Source organism: Pipistrellus kuhlii, unplaced genomic scaffold (assembly GCF_014108245.1).
Source record: "Pipistrellus kuhlii isolate mPipKuh1 unplaced genomic scaffold, mPipKuh1.p scaffold_m20_p_2, whole genome shotgun sequence".
Classification (NCBI taxonomy): domain Eukaryota; kingdom Metazoa; phylum Chordata; class Mammalia; order Chiroptera; family Vespertilionidae; genus Pipistrellus; species Pipistrellus kuhlii.
In genome coordinates this window covers 150,791,456-150,807,207 of record NW_023425515.1, presented here as the reverse complement: position 1 = coordinate 150,807,207, position 15,752 = coordinate 150,791,456, and the positions used below count along the sequence as shown (strand labels likewise).

The following is a 15,752-nucleotide window of genomic DNA, read 5'->3' as shown; positions in this document are numbered from 1 at the left end:
TCCAATACTGTATTATATTTATGGTGTCCTAAAATTTTCAAACTGGGAAAGGTCATATTTTGCTTTTCAAAAAATGCCCCTCAGGGCTCTAAGTAAATCCTAAAATAGGAAAATCTTGCCAAAAATAAGCAATCACAAGCATAAACTCTTAAACAGCAATGGATTCTTGAAAAAATTAAATAAATAAGAAATAAATAAAAAAAAGAAAGAAAGAAAGAAAAAGAAAAAGAAAAAAGATAAAATGCATTGGGTTAAAATGAATACAATATGAAGATTTTTGATTTTTTTTTTTTTAATAAAGGAGGAAGTATTATTAGGAATAATTCAGGAAATTTTTTTCTTTTTCCTTAAAATATTTTTAATGGTATCAGAGAGAAAGGGAGAGGGAAAAAGATAGGAACATTAATGATGGGAGAGAACCATGGATCAGTCGCCTCCTGCATGCCCTCCACTGGGGACCAAGCCCACAACCCAGGCATGTGCCCTTGACTGGAATCAAACCCGGGACCCTTCAGTCCGCAGGCTGACGCTCCATCCACTGACCAAACAGCCAGAGCTATTTTACTTTTTTGATCACTGCTTTTCATGATCCAGCCACATGATCCAGGGCTGCATTCCCCCAAGAACTTGGATTCTGCCCAAGGGAACATTAGTTATGGTGCAATGTAGTGATTTTTAAGGCCCATTTCTTCACTTAAAGCTTATTTGCTCTCAGAGCTTTCTGTGGTGCCAGAATAGAGCATTAAGTAAAGAGAGCTTCTCTTTAAGTGTATAAAAGTGTGTTACTTTTGCGTTGCGAGATCCAAAGTGGCATCTACAGAAACACGTCAGAAGAGCCCTTTCCTGTCTAAGTAGGCTTTCACCTGTGTTATCTCGTGGGATGCTCACCTCAGGGAAAGTAAGAGAGCCTCATTTTCAGTGTGAAACCAGGATACAAGAGAGATAACTACATTTGTCCAAACTCTTCAGCTACTAAATGGAGATGCTTAGAATCAAATCTTATTCTTTTTGCTCCAAAGTAAATGCTTTAAAAATTAAAGGTAAATTCACAGGGTCATTTATTAATGTGACTTGCTAACATATAATCATAGAGCTTGAAAGCTGAAGCTCAGCCAAAGCTCCTTCTTATTTTCCAGACCTCAGTTTAGATGTTATCACTTCTCTAATTATACCAACTCAGTAACTTGTTTGTTTTGCAATTTGCTATCACAGTTTATAGTTTGGGGGTTTTGTTGTAGAACTTAGGTTTTACTCCCTTAGACTGTAAGTTTACTGGGGACATGAATTGTGTTTTCCTTGTTCACTCTTTTTTTAAAATTTTTAAATACATTTTGTTGATTTTTTTTTTTTTTTTTTTTTTTTTTTTACAGAGAGAAAAGGTTAGGGATAGAGAGATAGAAACATTAATGAGAGGAAATATCCAATCAGCTGCCTCCTGAACACCTCTTACTGGGATGTGCCTGCAACCAATGTACATGCCCTTGACTGGAATCGAACCTGGGACCCTTCAGTCTGCAGGCTGACACTCTATCCACTGAGCCAAACAGGTTAAGGGCTACTTTGTTCACTCTTATAGGTGCAGCATTTAAAGTAGCTCTAGACACCTGGTAGGCATCCAATTAAATAGTTGTTAGGTTGAATGAGAAGCCCCCCTCCCCTCACTTTTTTTCACAGTGACTTCAAAACAGTGAGGTCTTGCTCCCTGAGACTTCTCCGAAATTCACACACAAATAACAGAGAACAAAGTCAACACAGGCAAATGCTCTTCCCATGTGAGCAGAACTGCGAAGCACATTTTAGTTGTTTGGTTTGGCATTAGGGTATTCGGCTTACCTTACTCTTGAAAAGTTTGCATCCTTTGGACAAGCATCTGAGCCCTTCAGAAACTGGCAATAGCCATTGCATGCTCAGCTGGAAGGGGTATTTATGAACACGTGTCTGAAACTCAGCCACACTCCGTATCTGTTGTGTCTGGAGAATACAGCTTAGTCATTCTGCCATTGTTTGGTTATATATTTCATTCCAGACAAATTGCTGTTACTCCTCTCACCCCTATCCCAGCCACATATTCAATTACGTTAGATATGTTACTGGATTGACCTCGACTACGGAAATCTGAGCAAAATGCATAGTTAGAGCAATTATCCTTATGTCAGGCAATTTGTAGCTATTCATGAACTTGGGTTAATACAGAGTTCTAACGTCTTTTAATTTGAGGAAATTAGCTAAGTCATGGAATCATGAATACGGAGGGTTATCTCCAAATAGGCTTTTAAAAAAATGATATAGCTTCAGTACAAGGCCATTTGGAGTTATGGTTTCATTTGACAGGCTTGATCTATCTTTCTGGCAATTCTGGTTTACACTCCTTACCCTGGTGAATAATCTAAATGTCAAACAGCGAGCCAGCATTTCTATGAGTAACTCCCGGGTCATGTAATCTATATGATATAACACGGCATCACACCTGCAGCAGCATATTGTGGGAATTCAGTAGTTAATTATACAAGCTGTTGTCAACAACAAGAAGAAAAGAGTTTAGGTGCCTAAGAGCCAACCGAAACCTCCACTCAAATGCAAACCCAAGTCAAGAAGGTACCTTGAGCTCATATCCATTTAAAATTCTGAAACAAAACTCAGCCTCAAATACAAATCCTGTAGAATAAATTATAGTCCTACAATGGTCTCAGACACCTTGCCAAGCACTCTACATATATTATTTCTAATTTTCCATTTTAATGATAGAAAAACTTAATCTCCAAGAAACTAAACAACTTGCTGAGTTTCTCAGAATAAGTTATAGTACAGGATTTTGTTTCTAGAGCCCATTGGATGTTCAGCTGATCCTGTGTCACGAGGGAATGTTATTGGGTCTGCTCTTACAATGCAGTTAGACCCTCCTGGTAAGGTCAGCTTATAACTGGAAACCCCTCTAGTTATGTCTGACCTATGCATCCTACTCTGAAACTACTTTTATAAGCCTTCCATAAACAACAAACCTATACATCTTGGGATGCATTGTTGTGCAAAGCATCCAGCCAACTCTTCTAAGTTATGGTAGCTAATTATAGGGAAAACACAATGCAAAACAAGTATAATTATCTTTTTCTAATGATAAATTGCTTAAGACTACTGTTTTTATCCTTTATGGTTTAAAATTATTTTCAAATCTTCAACCTATTGGCAGAGTCTTCTCAATTTGCAAGTATGTGTCCTAGTATAGGGATTACCAAAAACCCAAACAGATAACATTGGCTTTTAGGGAAGGAAAGGATATGGCTGGGTAGCCCAGGTTTTCCCCTTATTTATTTGATGATCCCAGAGTTGATCTTGAAAATTTTCAGGCCAGTGGGTGGGCCTCCCCCTGGGAAGCTGCTAATCCAGAAGCAGAGATTTCCATGACAGGTTTTGAAGCATCCCATTATCTTTTATCTCAGAGGTATGTGCAAGTTCCTAGCTGAAATCAATATAATTAATATTTAACACAATACATGCCTCATGATGTGTTTAAAGAGGTGAAGTAATCATCTTAAAACATTCTATGGTAGATATTTGTCGCTGCAAAAAAGTATTGGAAACCTTAGCAAAGCAATACTTCGTGCAGGATTTTAAACAACCCAGGTGATCTTACAGAATAAAATTGGAAACCAGTTTTCAAAGACAATCATGACCAATACTTTATGGGGTTATGAAAGGAAAGTATAGTGTTTGGGGGTGACTTCCCTGTTCTACATCATTGCTTTCAAGTCAGATGTGAAGGTCCTGAAGCATAGGTCTTATTTTCCACCAGTCATGATAGGACACTAAACTGGACAGTTCATGGAGAATTTCTGGTTCATGGTAAGAGTTCTTATTTTAAAAATATAATATGTTGCTGAATCCAGTTTGACTCAGTGGATAGAGCGTCGGTCTGTGGACTGAAGGGTCCCAGGTTCAATTCCGGTCAAGGGCATATACATTGGTTGCGGGCACATCCCCGGTGGGGGCTGTGCAGGAGGCAGCTGGTCGATGTTTCTCTCTTATCGATATTTCTGGCTCTCTATCCCTATCCCTTCCTCTTTGTAAAAAAATCAATAAAATACATATTTAAAATGTTGTAGAACTTCTGGCTGTGAAATGGTTCAAAATATCTTAGTCATCTGTTCTGGAGTCACATTAATATCCCATGGCCTTAGAACTGGCTTTAGAAGTTTGAGGTTAATGATTAGCCATTAAGCACAAAAAAAGTGGTAGAACAGTAAATAGAAGAAAAAAAAAAGAATAACTAAGAGTGTACCTTAACTTCTTGATTTTTCTCAATTGCTACAATGATTTTGTCATCTGTTGAAAAAAAGGCCTCTCCTGTAGTTAATTACCAGACCAGCATTGCAAATCCTTCAGAATGCTTTTTCATTGTTTGTTTATCTCTATTAAGATCCAGATTAAAGAGGAGGAGTCAAGGACATAAAATAAAATTGTGACGCTCCAGTAACATTTGCAGGTCTTATTTATTGTGTTTCTCACCAGAAAGAAAGGCCTCTGTCAAAAAGAATAAGTTTGAACATTTCAAATTATGTAAAAATATACACGGCCTCTGTCAAAAAGAATAAGTTTGAACATTTCAAATGTCTAAACCCGGGACATTTGAGTATATGACTGAAATCTAATCTCTTTATAGGATATTTGGAATGTGTAATATCTGGGATATATTTGTACTAAAAAGAAACATTTTTTGTGTTGTTGTTTTTTTAATTTAACCGGGTGTTCTAAATTTTTAGTTATAAATCTGGCAACCCTATAAATATGGAAACATATATATATGGTGTCCCAAAAATATGTTATGTACACTTTAATAGCTAATAGCTCAATTTTGAAAATGAAATATATTTTTATAAACACTATCTTTATAATTATTCAAAGTATGTGTGTATATTTTGGGGGACACCCTATGTATACTTTATAAATATAGTATGTGAGTACATATGTATATATGTATAGTTAAAATTGCATAGTGAAAATATGTCTTTGACTATAAATAGTTATAGTATCTTTTGTCTATTTAATTGTATCACTGCAGCAACTTTTGAAGATTGGGAAATGTTAAGTCTGAGACATTTCTCTAAACATTCTTATAGAAATTACTTTGAGTCTAGGAAAGGACAATTTTTTTTATGTCCTAATAATGTGTGCCATATTTCCTCTTAGTTTTCAGAAACTCCAAAAAAATGGGCAGCAGCAAAGAAAATAGATAGCAAAGAAAAAACACCCCATAATTTTGAGGGCTGTTCAAGACCGAGGCTCAAGTTGTAGAGCAGTTGTATTCAAAGTTGTATTTAAATTTTTTTTTCAATTCTCTGTATAAAAGCACTCATGATTTGTCCCTACTTTGACTTTTAAAATGTCACTTGAGCAGATACTTGTCCTCTATCCAGCTAATGGAATTTATTCTAGTTTAGCTTCACTATAAAAGCCAGTTTTTGTTGCAGAAGTATGGTTGAGATGTTTGAGCTTGTTTTTCCTTATATTCTTACTTATTGTGGATTGCCATATCATTGAGAAGTTAAGAGAATCATTCAACTCTATATGTTTATTTTTTTTAATATATTTTATTGATTTATTTTTTACAAAAAGGGAGAGGGAGAATTAGAAACATTGAGAGAGAAACATCAATCAGCTGCTTCCTGCACACCCCCTACTGGGGATGTGCCTGCAACCAAGGTCCATGTCCTTGACCGGAATTGAACCTGGGACCCTTGAGTCCGCAGGCCGACGCTCTATCCACTGAGCCAAACCAGTTAGGGCTACTTCTAATATGTTTAGATGAGTTTTTTTTCTTATTTGGCAGATGGACAGGTAGAATGACCTAACTGTATTTCCTGGTATACAGGGAATTGGTTTGCTCCAGATATTAATACAGTAGAAGTTGTTTGCTAGGGTGGCCCATCATGAAACTAGAGTCTCTAGTAAAGTAGATGCTAATGGGCAATGGCATGTTATTCCTTTCTTAACCCTGTTACACACTCACTCCTTTCAATTCCATTTACTTCTCAAATAAGACAAACATTTCAAGAGAGAAACTGGACATCAAGTTTCAAACAGATGATAGAGTTTATAGTGAAAGACAAAAAGGAAACAAAGGATAATACCAGGTTGTCAGATAATCTGAAATGTTTAGAATTGTGGAGCCTAGCCTGTGTGGCTCAGTGGTTGAGCGTCGACTTTAATTCCCAGTCAGGACACATGCTGGGTTGCAGGCTCGATCCCCAGTAGGGGGCATGTAGAAAGCAACCAATCAATGATTCTCTCTCATCATTGATGTTTTTATCTCTTTCTCTCCCTCTCTACAATCAATAAAAAAATATTAAAAAAAAAAAAAAAAAGAATTGTGGGAATTGTGAGTTTGATAAAGGGCTTTAGAAAAAGTACATTATATCCCTATTTTAGTTGTTTAACTCAGAGTTTGCAAAGAAAAATGTAGATGGTAAGAAATTAGAGGCTTTCGCCGAAACCGGTTTGGCTCAGCGGTAGAGCGTCGGTCTGCAGACTGAAAGTCCCAGGTTCGATTCTGGTCAAGGGCATGTACATTGGTTGTGGGCACATCCCCAGTTGGGGGTGTGCAAGAGGCAGCTGGTCGATGTTTCTTCTCATCGATGTTTCTAGCTCTCTATCTCTCTCCCTTCCTCTCTGTAAAAAATCAATAAAATATATTTTTTTAAAAAAGAAAGAAAGAAAGAAATTAGTGTCCTTATTCATTTCTTCCCATGTATGGAAGAAGCAACTTTTTTAAAAAAATCAGAAATAACCTTAGAAATTAGCCATTTTATATAACTAAGGAAACTGAGCCCACACCTAAAAAATACTGAGCCCCAGGAAGTTAATTTATTTGATCCAAGATCACACATCTGGTTAGTGCCAAACTGCCCTTCCATTGCCCACTAAACGATGCCACTGCAGTCTGAACTCCCTTCTGCCACCACCAGCGTTCTGCGACTTCAGGAGGAATGTCCAGCCCCTTCACTTTCCTGCTGCCTGGGAATGCTTACGAAGTTATGACTACCAAAGTGTAAAATATGAGTCAAAATGCAGTCGCTAACAAAGTCATTGTGACTTTAATGACTTGGGCAGCTGTTTCATTCTGCAAAAACAGGAAGACCCCACACAATAAGGCGCCTGTCTCACAGATGGGCCCCTGTGTAGACGGCCACCCACAAGGGTGACTACTAGGGCTGTCTTCCTCCTTCCTCTCTCTCTGACACTTTTTTATTTATTTTTTTATTGGCACAGTGTTCACTTACCGTTTTCATCAGGAGGTTATCTGGGAGAAGAAAGTGCTTGCTTTATCTAGCCTCTGATCAGGTAGATTAATATATTTAACCACTCAGGACTCACTCCTAAGTGATTTCTAGGGGATCCTCTGACAAACCCAGATTGCCTTAAAAGTAGCTTTTTTCATGGGCTTGATTCTAGCCCCTGGTGTTATTACTCTCCTGGATTTTTTTTTCTTTTTTTTTTTTTTTTTTTTTTTTTTTACTCTTAGGAACAGACAAACATCAAGATTTAGGACTAGAATGACTTTCTGAGGTCATTTTTAGTCCACCCATCCTATGTGATTAATTTAACTCATTATTAACTCATTACCAGGAGAGTTACTAGCTGGCCTGTGGATCTTTGAGTAAAGCTCAGCCTTGTTGTCTGATGAGAAATATAGAAAACTATGAAGTGTTCCATCACTTTAGAAGAACATGCTCCAGGAAAAAAGAAATCTTTACATATAGTATTGAGAGAAAGTGAAGCCATAAACAAAATGTTTATATCAAGTGTAACTGAGTTTTAGCTTTTGTCACTCCAGATATTTTAAATAACTCCCCACTATTAAAGGTAGAGCCTTAAAAAAAAAAAAAAAAAAAACACTTACAGGATTTTATAGAAAAGATGTATTCTAGGCAAACACTATAGCGTGTCCCAAAAGATGTATACACACTTTAACAGCTGATAGCTCAATTCTGAAAATGAAATGTATTTTAATAAACAGTGCCTTTATAATTATTCAAAGTGTGCGTATACATTTTTGGGACACCGTTAAATCATTTATGTAGATAATACGGTTTTCTTTTCTTTTTTTCAAAAAAAAAATAACTGCACTTTCTGCAGTGCTCAAGAACCTAGTGTTGGGCATAAGCTTACAGAAGCATAGGAGGAATTTATGTGACTGAGGGATCATTCACAAGAGGCTTTGTGTTTAAAAGGGTTTTCAGCCCTTACCTCTGGGGACATTATTTCTAGGGAGGCCCTCGTATGGTTTTCTTGTGAAGGCAGATTCTTAACTGAACAATAGAACCTGTATCTACCAGGTAGGAGAGACATATTTATCTTTGGCGCAGTGGGCTCCTGTTTGTGGCTTTCTCTGTGGCATTGGGTAAAGTCATAATGGCTGCGTCTTGTCAGTTTTGTAACTCCTTGAGCCACGAGTTCCCTCCGGAGCTATCTTACCTTCCTTTTTAAACTGAGCATAAACCTCTGGGAGGATGATAAACACTTTTCTTCCTTTGTTGGAGACCTATTCTTAGGGACTGAGGCATTTCTGGCTTGGGTTGTTTTTCTCAGTTGTGTTGAGAGAGGTTTGCTTTCTGGGAAATACTGGCTGCTGGTAACGAAGGTGTCCAGACTGTAGGAGGCGGCCACACACGTACCACGGAGGCATGACAGGCTCAGGCTGGGAGGCTGAGATCCGAAAATCAGACCTCACTCCCCTTTCATGTTCGAGAAGTGAAGTCACTTCACAAGGCTGTTACAGAGAACTGAGAACGACAGGCTGGATTTGTCTGGATGTCACTGCTCCATAGAAGCAACTCCCAGAGGGGAGTCAGACACTGAAAACCCTACAAAGCTGGGCGCCCCAACTGTCTCCTCAGCCTTAACCTCAAACCCAATTCAGATCTGTTCCATCCCTTGATGCGTCTCTTCTCCAGGGCCAGCGCTGATCATGCTACCTGGACTCCACTTTACTAGAATCTAAACGGTCCCCCCTGTCTGCTCCTCAGAGGCCCTTGTCTGCCTTCCTCTGTGTGTGCAGAGCACAGCATAAGCGGGCCCTTCATAACTACTTTTTGATGAGAGCAATGATTGCCTTAGTCAGTGTGGTTGGGCCCTCCCTGACGAGGAGGAAAACCAACGGCTGTTGCTACGGACGTAACATTTAGAGGACTGGGTCTGGTTCTGACACTGAGTGACTGCCATTTGCGTACTTCATTATGTGTGTTTTACTGTTGCCTTAGGATGGCTTGTGTTTTGGTGGCATTTCCTTGCCTCCAGCAAAAGGCTGGCAGAACTATTTTAGGCATGAGAAGGTGATATTCATCTGTTAACTACTTACGGGAGTCCTGGCCCCTTCTGGAAGCTGTGGGGGAAAGGCGAGTAGTTGGGTTTGTTTTCAGCTCTGTAACTGAGAGCCACTTCCCTGCTCCCTCATTGGGACCGATGGACAATGTATGCCACAGGGTCCTGTGACAATGGGAGGTGATAGAAAGAAAGTAAGGAGAAGAGTCTTTCCCTTCCTGGTCTTTCATGATTGAATGTCTACCTGCTCCTATATTCTGAGCTCAGAGGCTAGTACCACTGATAAAGAACTTGGCCCAACTCTCTCCAGACTCTTAACTGTTGTGGGTAACATGCTCTGATATAGCTGACTATTTCTGCTAGGATGTAAGTTCATTAGAAGCATGAGAAGGTCTTTATTTTTCACTGCTATATCTTCAATCTTTCTTTGCCTGGCACATGTTAGGAGTTTAATAAATAGTTAGCAAATACATGATAAAATGACATGGTTACAATAGAACAAACCTGATTGACTAAAAAAAAAAAATCTTTCTACATATTGCAGAGACCAAAGGAACCAAAAATGAGGATGGTTCCTTGAATATTACATTTGGCCACGACTACCACAGAGACCGTGGTTTTAAAAAAAATCACCTGCTTTTTACACGATTTTTTTTTTTTTTTTTTATGTTCCAAGTAAAGCTTGCTTCTTTGCAAAATTCAGCTGATCAGTCAGAGCAGAGAAACCCATGTATTTTAATACATGGTCTAAGTCTTTCATGTAAGTGCCCGTCTTTTGGGAACTGAAAATGAGATGTCAGTTATTTGATTACATCTTAAAAACCAAAAAGAACGTGGAACTTATGGCAGTCACCTGGAATCCACAATGGCATAGTTTCAGTTAGTAAAACGCAGTGGCTGAGGTGATTGCTTCAGAGATCCCTGGTTACTGTTGCTGCCATATTGTCTCATGGGGATACACACATACGCAAGCAGGGTTGCCCAGAGGCGACGACTGTGCCTCTGAGAACAGTGCACAGTGCGGCCGGCCAGTGGGCAGCAATCCTGACTTGCATTGGCTTCGCCTCAAAAGGCCTGGTCTCCTGGGCACAGGCAGTGGCATGATGGGGCTCAGATGCTTGAAGTGAAGCCATTGTCAGTGCAGGATGCTCATTTGAAAGGGGAATGCCTCACAGGAAAGAGGGCCAATTGTGTGTGTGTTTGGGGAGGGGGGGCTCTGTTGCCATGGTGCTTTACTCCTTTAATGTGTTGTACTTGAACTCCTGCGAGTTTCAGGATGGGGTGACAGAGAAAAGGCAGGAAGTAGGATGGCCCTGGGTAGGGAATCCCACTGCAGTAGGACTAGCCTCAGATCCTCTTGCCTGTTCTCTAGCACTGACAAGGAGGGGGTGGGGAAATGCCTACTGGAAAGGAATGACTTTCTCAACATGTAACACTGCAATACCAGGAAAGCATTACAAATCATCCTCCATTCATGCAGCAAATCATACCTTGTATTTCTGAACACACTCTACATCCTAGATCAAATGTTAAATGTGCTTAATTTGTTGAATGCCATCCAATGTGTTTATTAACGAGCTGATGGAGTGCAGAAAACTACCTTCTGCATATGAAGTACTTATAAAAGGTAATAATTCTTGCCCAGGTGTGTCATTGTAAAAGAAGGCTAAATGCATTGGAACACTGTTGGTGAGCAAAAAAACTCCTCCAAAAAATAGTTTAAAAAAAATTTTTTTTGTAGAATGAAAGCCTTGTCTGAAAATAGCCATCGTCTCAATCCCTTTCATTTTTTATTTAAATGCTCAGAACGTAATTTAATCACCATCACTGTGAAACGCTACGAGTGCCTGAGCTCTGTGCAGAGGCTGTGTCTGCAAGGGCTGGTCTCTGCAGAGGAGAGAGGGTTAAGAACACCCAGTTGAAATGGGGGAGGGTACAGACTTCAGATTTACTTAAATATTCATGGGGCTTCCTCCATTTTAATCTTCTCCTTTTAAAAAGATGGCTGTGTTTCCCAGTCTGGCAACCCCTCAGGAAAGAATTGCTCCTTCCTTGCAGAGTTCAGCTGAGCAGGACTAAGCGCGAGTGGAAACCCCTTCGGCCACCGGGACTATTCATAATTGATAAGGGCTGCACACCAGCCAGCTGAATCCACTCGCACAGGCTCTTGTTCCTGCAATTCCTGATTTCATTCCTCTCTCTGCCAGGAAAGAAGCTAGAAGCACAGGCTTCTTGCTGGAATGGAGTGCGAAGATGGGCTTTGTTTGAATTAGGAAATGCCTTAAGTTTTGGAGGCTTTGTCTTTTATAAGTTTTGATTATTTTAGCACCGAATGTGCAAGGCTTTCCTGATTGCTCTCTCAGAACTGTGAATTCTTTCAAAGGGATCTGTGGACTGTGGCAAGGAGAGCACTCCAAAATGCCTGAGGCAAACTATTTGTTATCTGTATCTTGGGGTTACATCAAGGTGGGTCCATCTGATTCTGTTCTGTGTCTTTTGTAGAATTTGGAACGTTTATATCTGTATGTTTACTGTGAAGTAGGAAATTTTGAAATGAGGGCATGTTAAATGACATTGTATTAAAATAAACTGGGCTGTCTTTTTATCTTAATCCTTTTTTACTTAACACTAATTTTAAAGGCTATCCCCCTCCCCTCTGTTTTTCCTTAACCTTTTTACATATAATCTCCTCCAACTATTCAGGTTATCAATTCGTATTTTAGAGTTGATTTTCAGTAAATGTATTTTAAAATAGTCTAACATTTTCAAGTGAAATTATCTTGACCTCAATTAAGATTCTTTTTCCTATGATTGCGTCTTCAAAAGAAATAAAATGTTAATTCTAGGAAATCTTAAGAAAACCTTTTTCCAGGGGTGCCCTTGGGATAATTTAACATTAAAGGGGTGTTGTATTTCATTGAAACAGCATCATTTGTATCATGGTATCTACTTTTCCAAACGCTTGGTTCTTAGACAGCAAAGTTGTAAACATGTAAGTGGTCATTTGTTAGTTTTTAGGTGGTTAACACGTTTTTGTTCTTCATACACAGTTCAAAAGGATGCTGAACCGGGAGCTGACACACCTCTCAGAAATGAGCCGATCAGGGAACCAGGTGTCTGAATACATTTCAAATACTTTCTTAGGTAAGATGCTAACTGCAATCCTCTTTCATAATGGAGATTTTTTTCAGTATTAATTTCTGCATGGCCATCCCTATGTGAGATTTAAACGAAGTAAACCCATATAAAAACAAACCCATTTAAAATAAGAACTAAGGGACAACCTTTAGGGGGGGAAAAAATGAGCAGGAAGATGTTGCAGAAAAGGAAAAATATCCATCAAAGACAGAAGTTATGGACCTCAGATCACCCCTTACCTACCCACCTGCTTCCATCTCTGCCAAGACCTCTGAAGAGATAGGATTGAGGGTGTTAATCACCCAAACTCTCAGGATACCTCCATTGGCTCCAGGATGTGGTATTCTTTAAATTATTTCAATATCTGGGCTTTGAGCAAAAGGTTTCCTCTCAGATGGTTTGCAAGAAATGTGTTTGGTGAATAACTATGGTAAGATGGCCCAAGAGGATAGGCTTTGGAAATAAAGTGATTATTGCTTTGCTAAGTATCCCATAAAGGTAAATTGGGGTGAGGAGGGCAGAGAATCTTCATATCTGAAAGATTTGTTTGATTCCTTAATTACTTCAAACATCCTGTTTGATTATTAGGAATTGCTGATCTCATGTTTACAGCCATCTATTGTATAATGAACTTATGTGGGCTTTTTTTTTTTTTTTTTTTTTTTTTTTTAATGAGGAGGCTTTGTAGGGTTTGTAAATCTGAACTTCCAAGTGAATGGGTAGCATTTAGATCCTGATTCTGTGGACCTGCAGTTATCCCTGAATTATGCTTGTTTCCAGAATTCCACCTCCCAGGGAAATGACCCATTCTTACAGCTGAACACCACACCTCCCTTCTTTTCTGCACATCATTCAGTCACTGAGCATTTGCCTTGATGCCTGATGGAAACATTCCTCTGCTGCTTTTATTGTAGAAAATCAGTCCTATCTGCCTAATACCAGGGCAGTTTCTGCTATCAGCAGATCAATCTTAGAGCAGCCTAGTGCAAAGCTCAGGGAATTACTCTGTAGCTGATAGGCACCTGACGATTAGCTGTTTCCAGTGTGTGGGTGTCTGCAGTAGCTGGTCTTCTCCAGCTGCAGTTGTGACAGGCCTTTGTCGGAGAACAAAGAAGAATTTTTCAGACATCTGAACTCCAAGGGGGAGCTAGATTCTAATTGAACAGAAAACATCATATACTAATTCTCTTATTCCCCAGCATCTCCCCTTTATTCCTTAGAAGCCAGGCATCTTCCCCTGTCCATTTGTGGTGTATTCCATTCTGTGTAACACCCAATTATTTTTCATAAGCTGGGAAATGTCTTAGGGACATTTTATAGGTTAATGACTGTGGAGGAGAAGGATAAAATTCATACGTGCAGGGATTGCATTTCTAAAATATCGGGGCTCTTCTGTCTTAGAAGAGATGCTCGTGACTAGAGAAAAGCTGCATGAAGTCCCCGAGCCCCTCATCATCCAAGACTGCACCTAAGCAGTCCTCGGCACTGTCACTACCCGCTTGCCAAGGACAACATGCATATTTTAGAATGCTAATTAGTGTCTCCTTGTCATCAAAAACTGATAGCAAGTGAGAAGGCTGGTGAGAAAAAAGATAACTCCTCAGTTTCAACACTATGTATCTAAAGAGCAGCCAATGTCAATTTTCTGTCAAGCATTCCATTTGCTGTTTTTAGGCACATCTCTTGAAGAAAACCAATCCTTTGGCTTCTAACTATTTCAGAAATTAAATTCCCAAGAACATGTTGCTGAGAAAGGTTGTTAGGATCTCAGACCTTAAAGACTCAGCATGAGGAGGGTGGTGTGTGTGAGTGTGTCGTGTGTGTGTGTGTGTGTGTGTGTGTGTGCATGTGTGAATGCAAAAGGTAGACCCACTCAAACAGACTATTCAGACAGATTAAAATGTTAAATATTCTTGGGAAAATATAGGGAGAAAATATCATATAAATATAGGATGCATCAGTTGCCTCATCTGGAAAATGGGAGCATTGCAACAGCTGCCACCCCAGAGCCTTCCAACTCTTAAACATTCTGTGACTCTGACATAGATGGAATTTATCCGTCTTGCTGAACATACCTAGCAGCCCATTCTGAATGCTCTGCAATAGACTGCAGATTTGCAATTTAACGACCTTAAAAAGTAAACAAACAAACAAACAAAGCTTGTTTCCAAACTGCAAATGCAGGACAAGAAGCTCTTAGGCCTATCTTGTGAGCTTAGCGCATACTCCTGGAGGACCATGAGTGAAACCTTCTTCACAAATTTGAATGACCTTGTAATCTAGTTCCCTCATTTTACAGGAGAGAAAACTGAGGCCTAGAAGAACAAAGTAACTCTACAAAAATTACTTGACTAATATGTTCCTGAGTCAGAACTAAAACTTGACTCTCTTGACTCCTAGACCTAAACATCTCATCACTTCTTTAATTAGGAAAAAAGCCTATTCAGAACTCAAAACATATAGAAGGAAATCACATTTAAGGGTATTCAAGTAATATTCATTCTTTTGAAGAAAAGTCTTTAGAAATCAGGATTATTGGACCTAAAAAGAAAAAGGTTTATTAGCAGTTTCCAGTAATATAAAAAGGTCTTGTTAGAGAAAAGATACCATCTCAGTGAGAGCAAACTGAGTAGGCCTTAGCAATTTAAGTTAAACTTGGAGAGCAATATTTCAATAAGAGTCATTGAATGTTAAAATGGGTCATCAGAGGGAGGGAATCCCTTACTCCAGGGATCTGTGACTTGTGTTATATTTCCATCAACAGGGTAGTGTCCATAAAATTCAAAATGTAGTCAGGAGACCATTTACCACTGCAGGCATTTCTTGATGCTCTTATATGGGCTCCAGGTTGCTGGAATAAGAAGAAATAAAGCAGGTGCCATAGGGTGGGAGCATAGATAAAGCAAGATACTTAGATGTGGTCTTACAAGTTAGTTAACATTTTTATGAACAGTGAAAATCTATTGTTATAAATCAACTGCTTAACTATCTCAAAAATTAAACACAGGATTTTCAAGGTGCAAGGAAAATAACTTGGGAACTTTTCACAATTCAATACTGTGATCAAGCAAGAAAAGCACCCACAATTATGCCATTAGCCAAATTTTGACTTTTTTTTTTTGCATCTTTTTGTTTGTTTATTTGTTTTATATGGCTCCACCATTCCCCCGCTCTAATCTGATCATTCTTTAAATGTAAATTCACGAAATGTTTATTGTGATTCTTTGAGTCTGTGTTTCAGGTTATTTCCACATTGTGATGGCTAAGCATTTAACAGAGGAAATTCAGAATAGGAAAAA

General features: G+C 39.0%; 1 protein-coding gene across 3 annotated transcripts in view; it reads left to right on the top strand.

The window, feature by feature from the left end:
- Positions 1 to 15,752, top strand: part of PDE4B (phosphodiesterase 4B) — a 424,211-nt gene that overhangs the window by 394,491 nt on the left and 13,968 nt on the right. For 2 of the 3 annotated variants that reach the window (XM_036444266.2, XM_036444267.2), the window contains one exon: positions 12,366 to 12,459. In XM_036444266.2, coding sequence (XP_036300159.1) covers positions 12,366 to 12,459 — 94 coding nt within the window. Of the gene's footprint in view, positions 1 to 11,301; positions 11,782 to 12,365; positions 12,460 to 15,752 lie in introns of those variants that run through there. The other variant, XM_036444265.2, reaches the window with a different exon arrangement.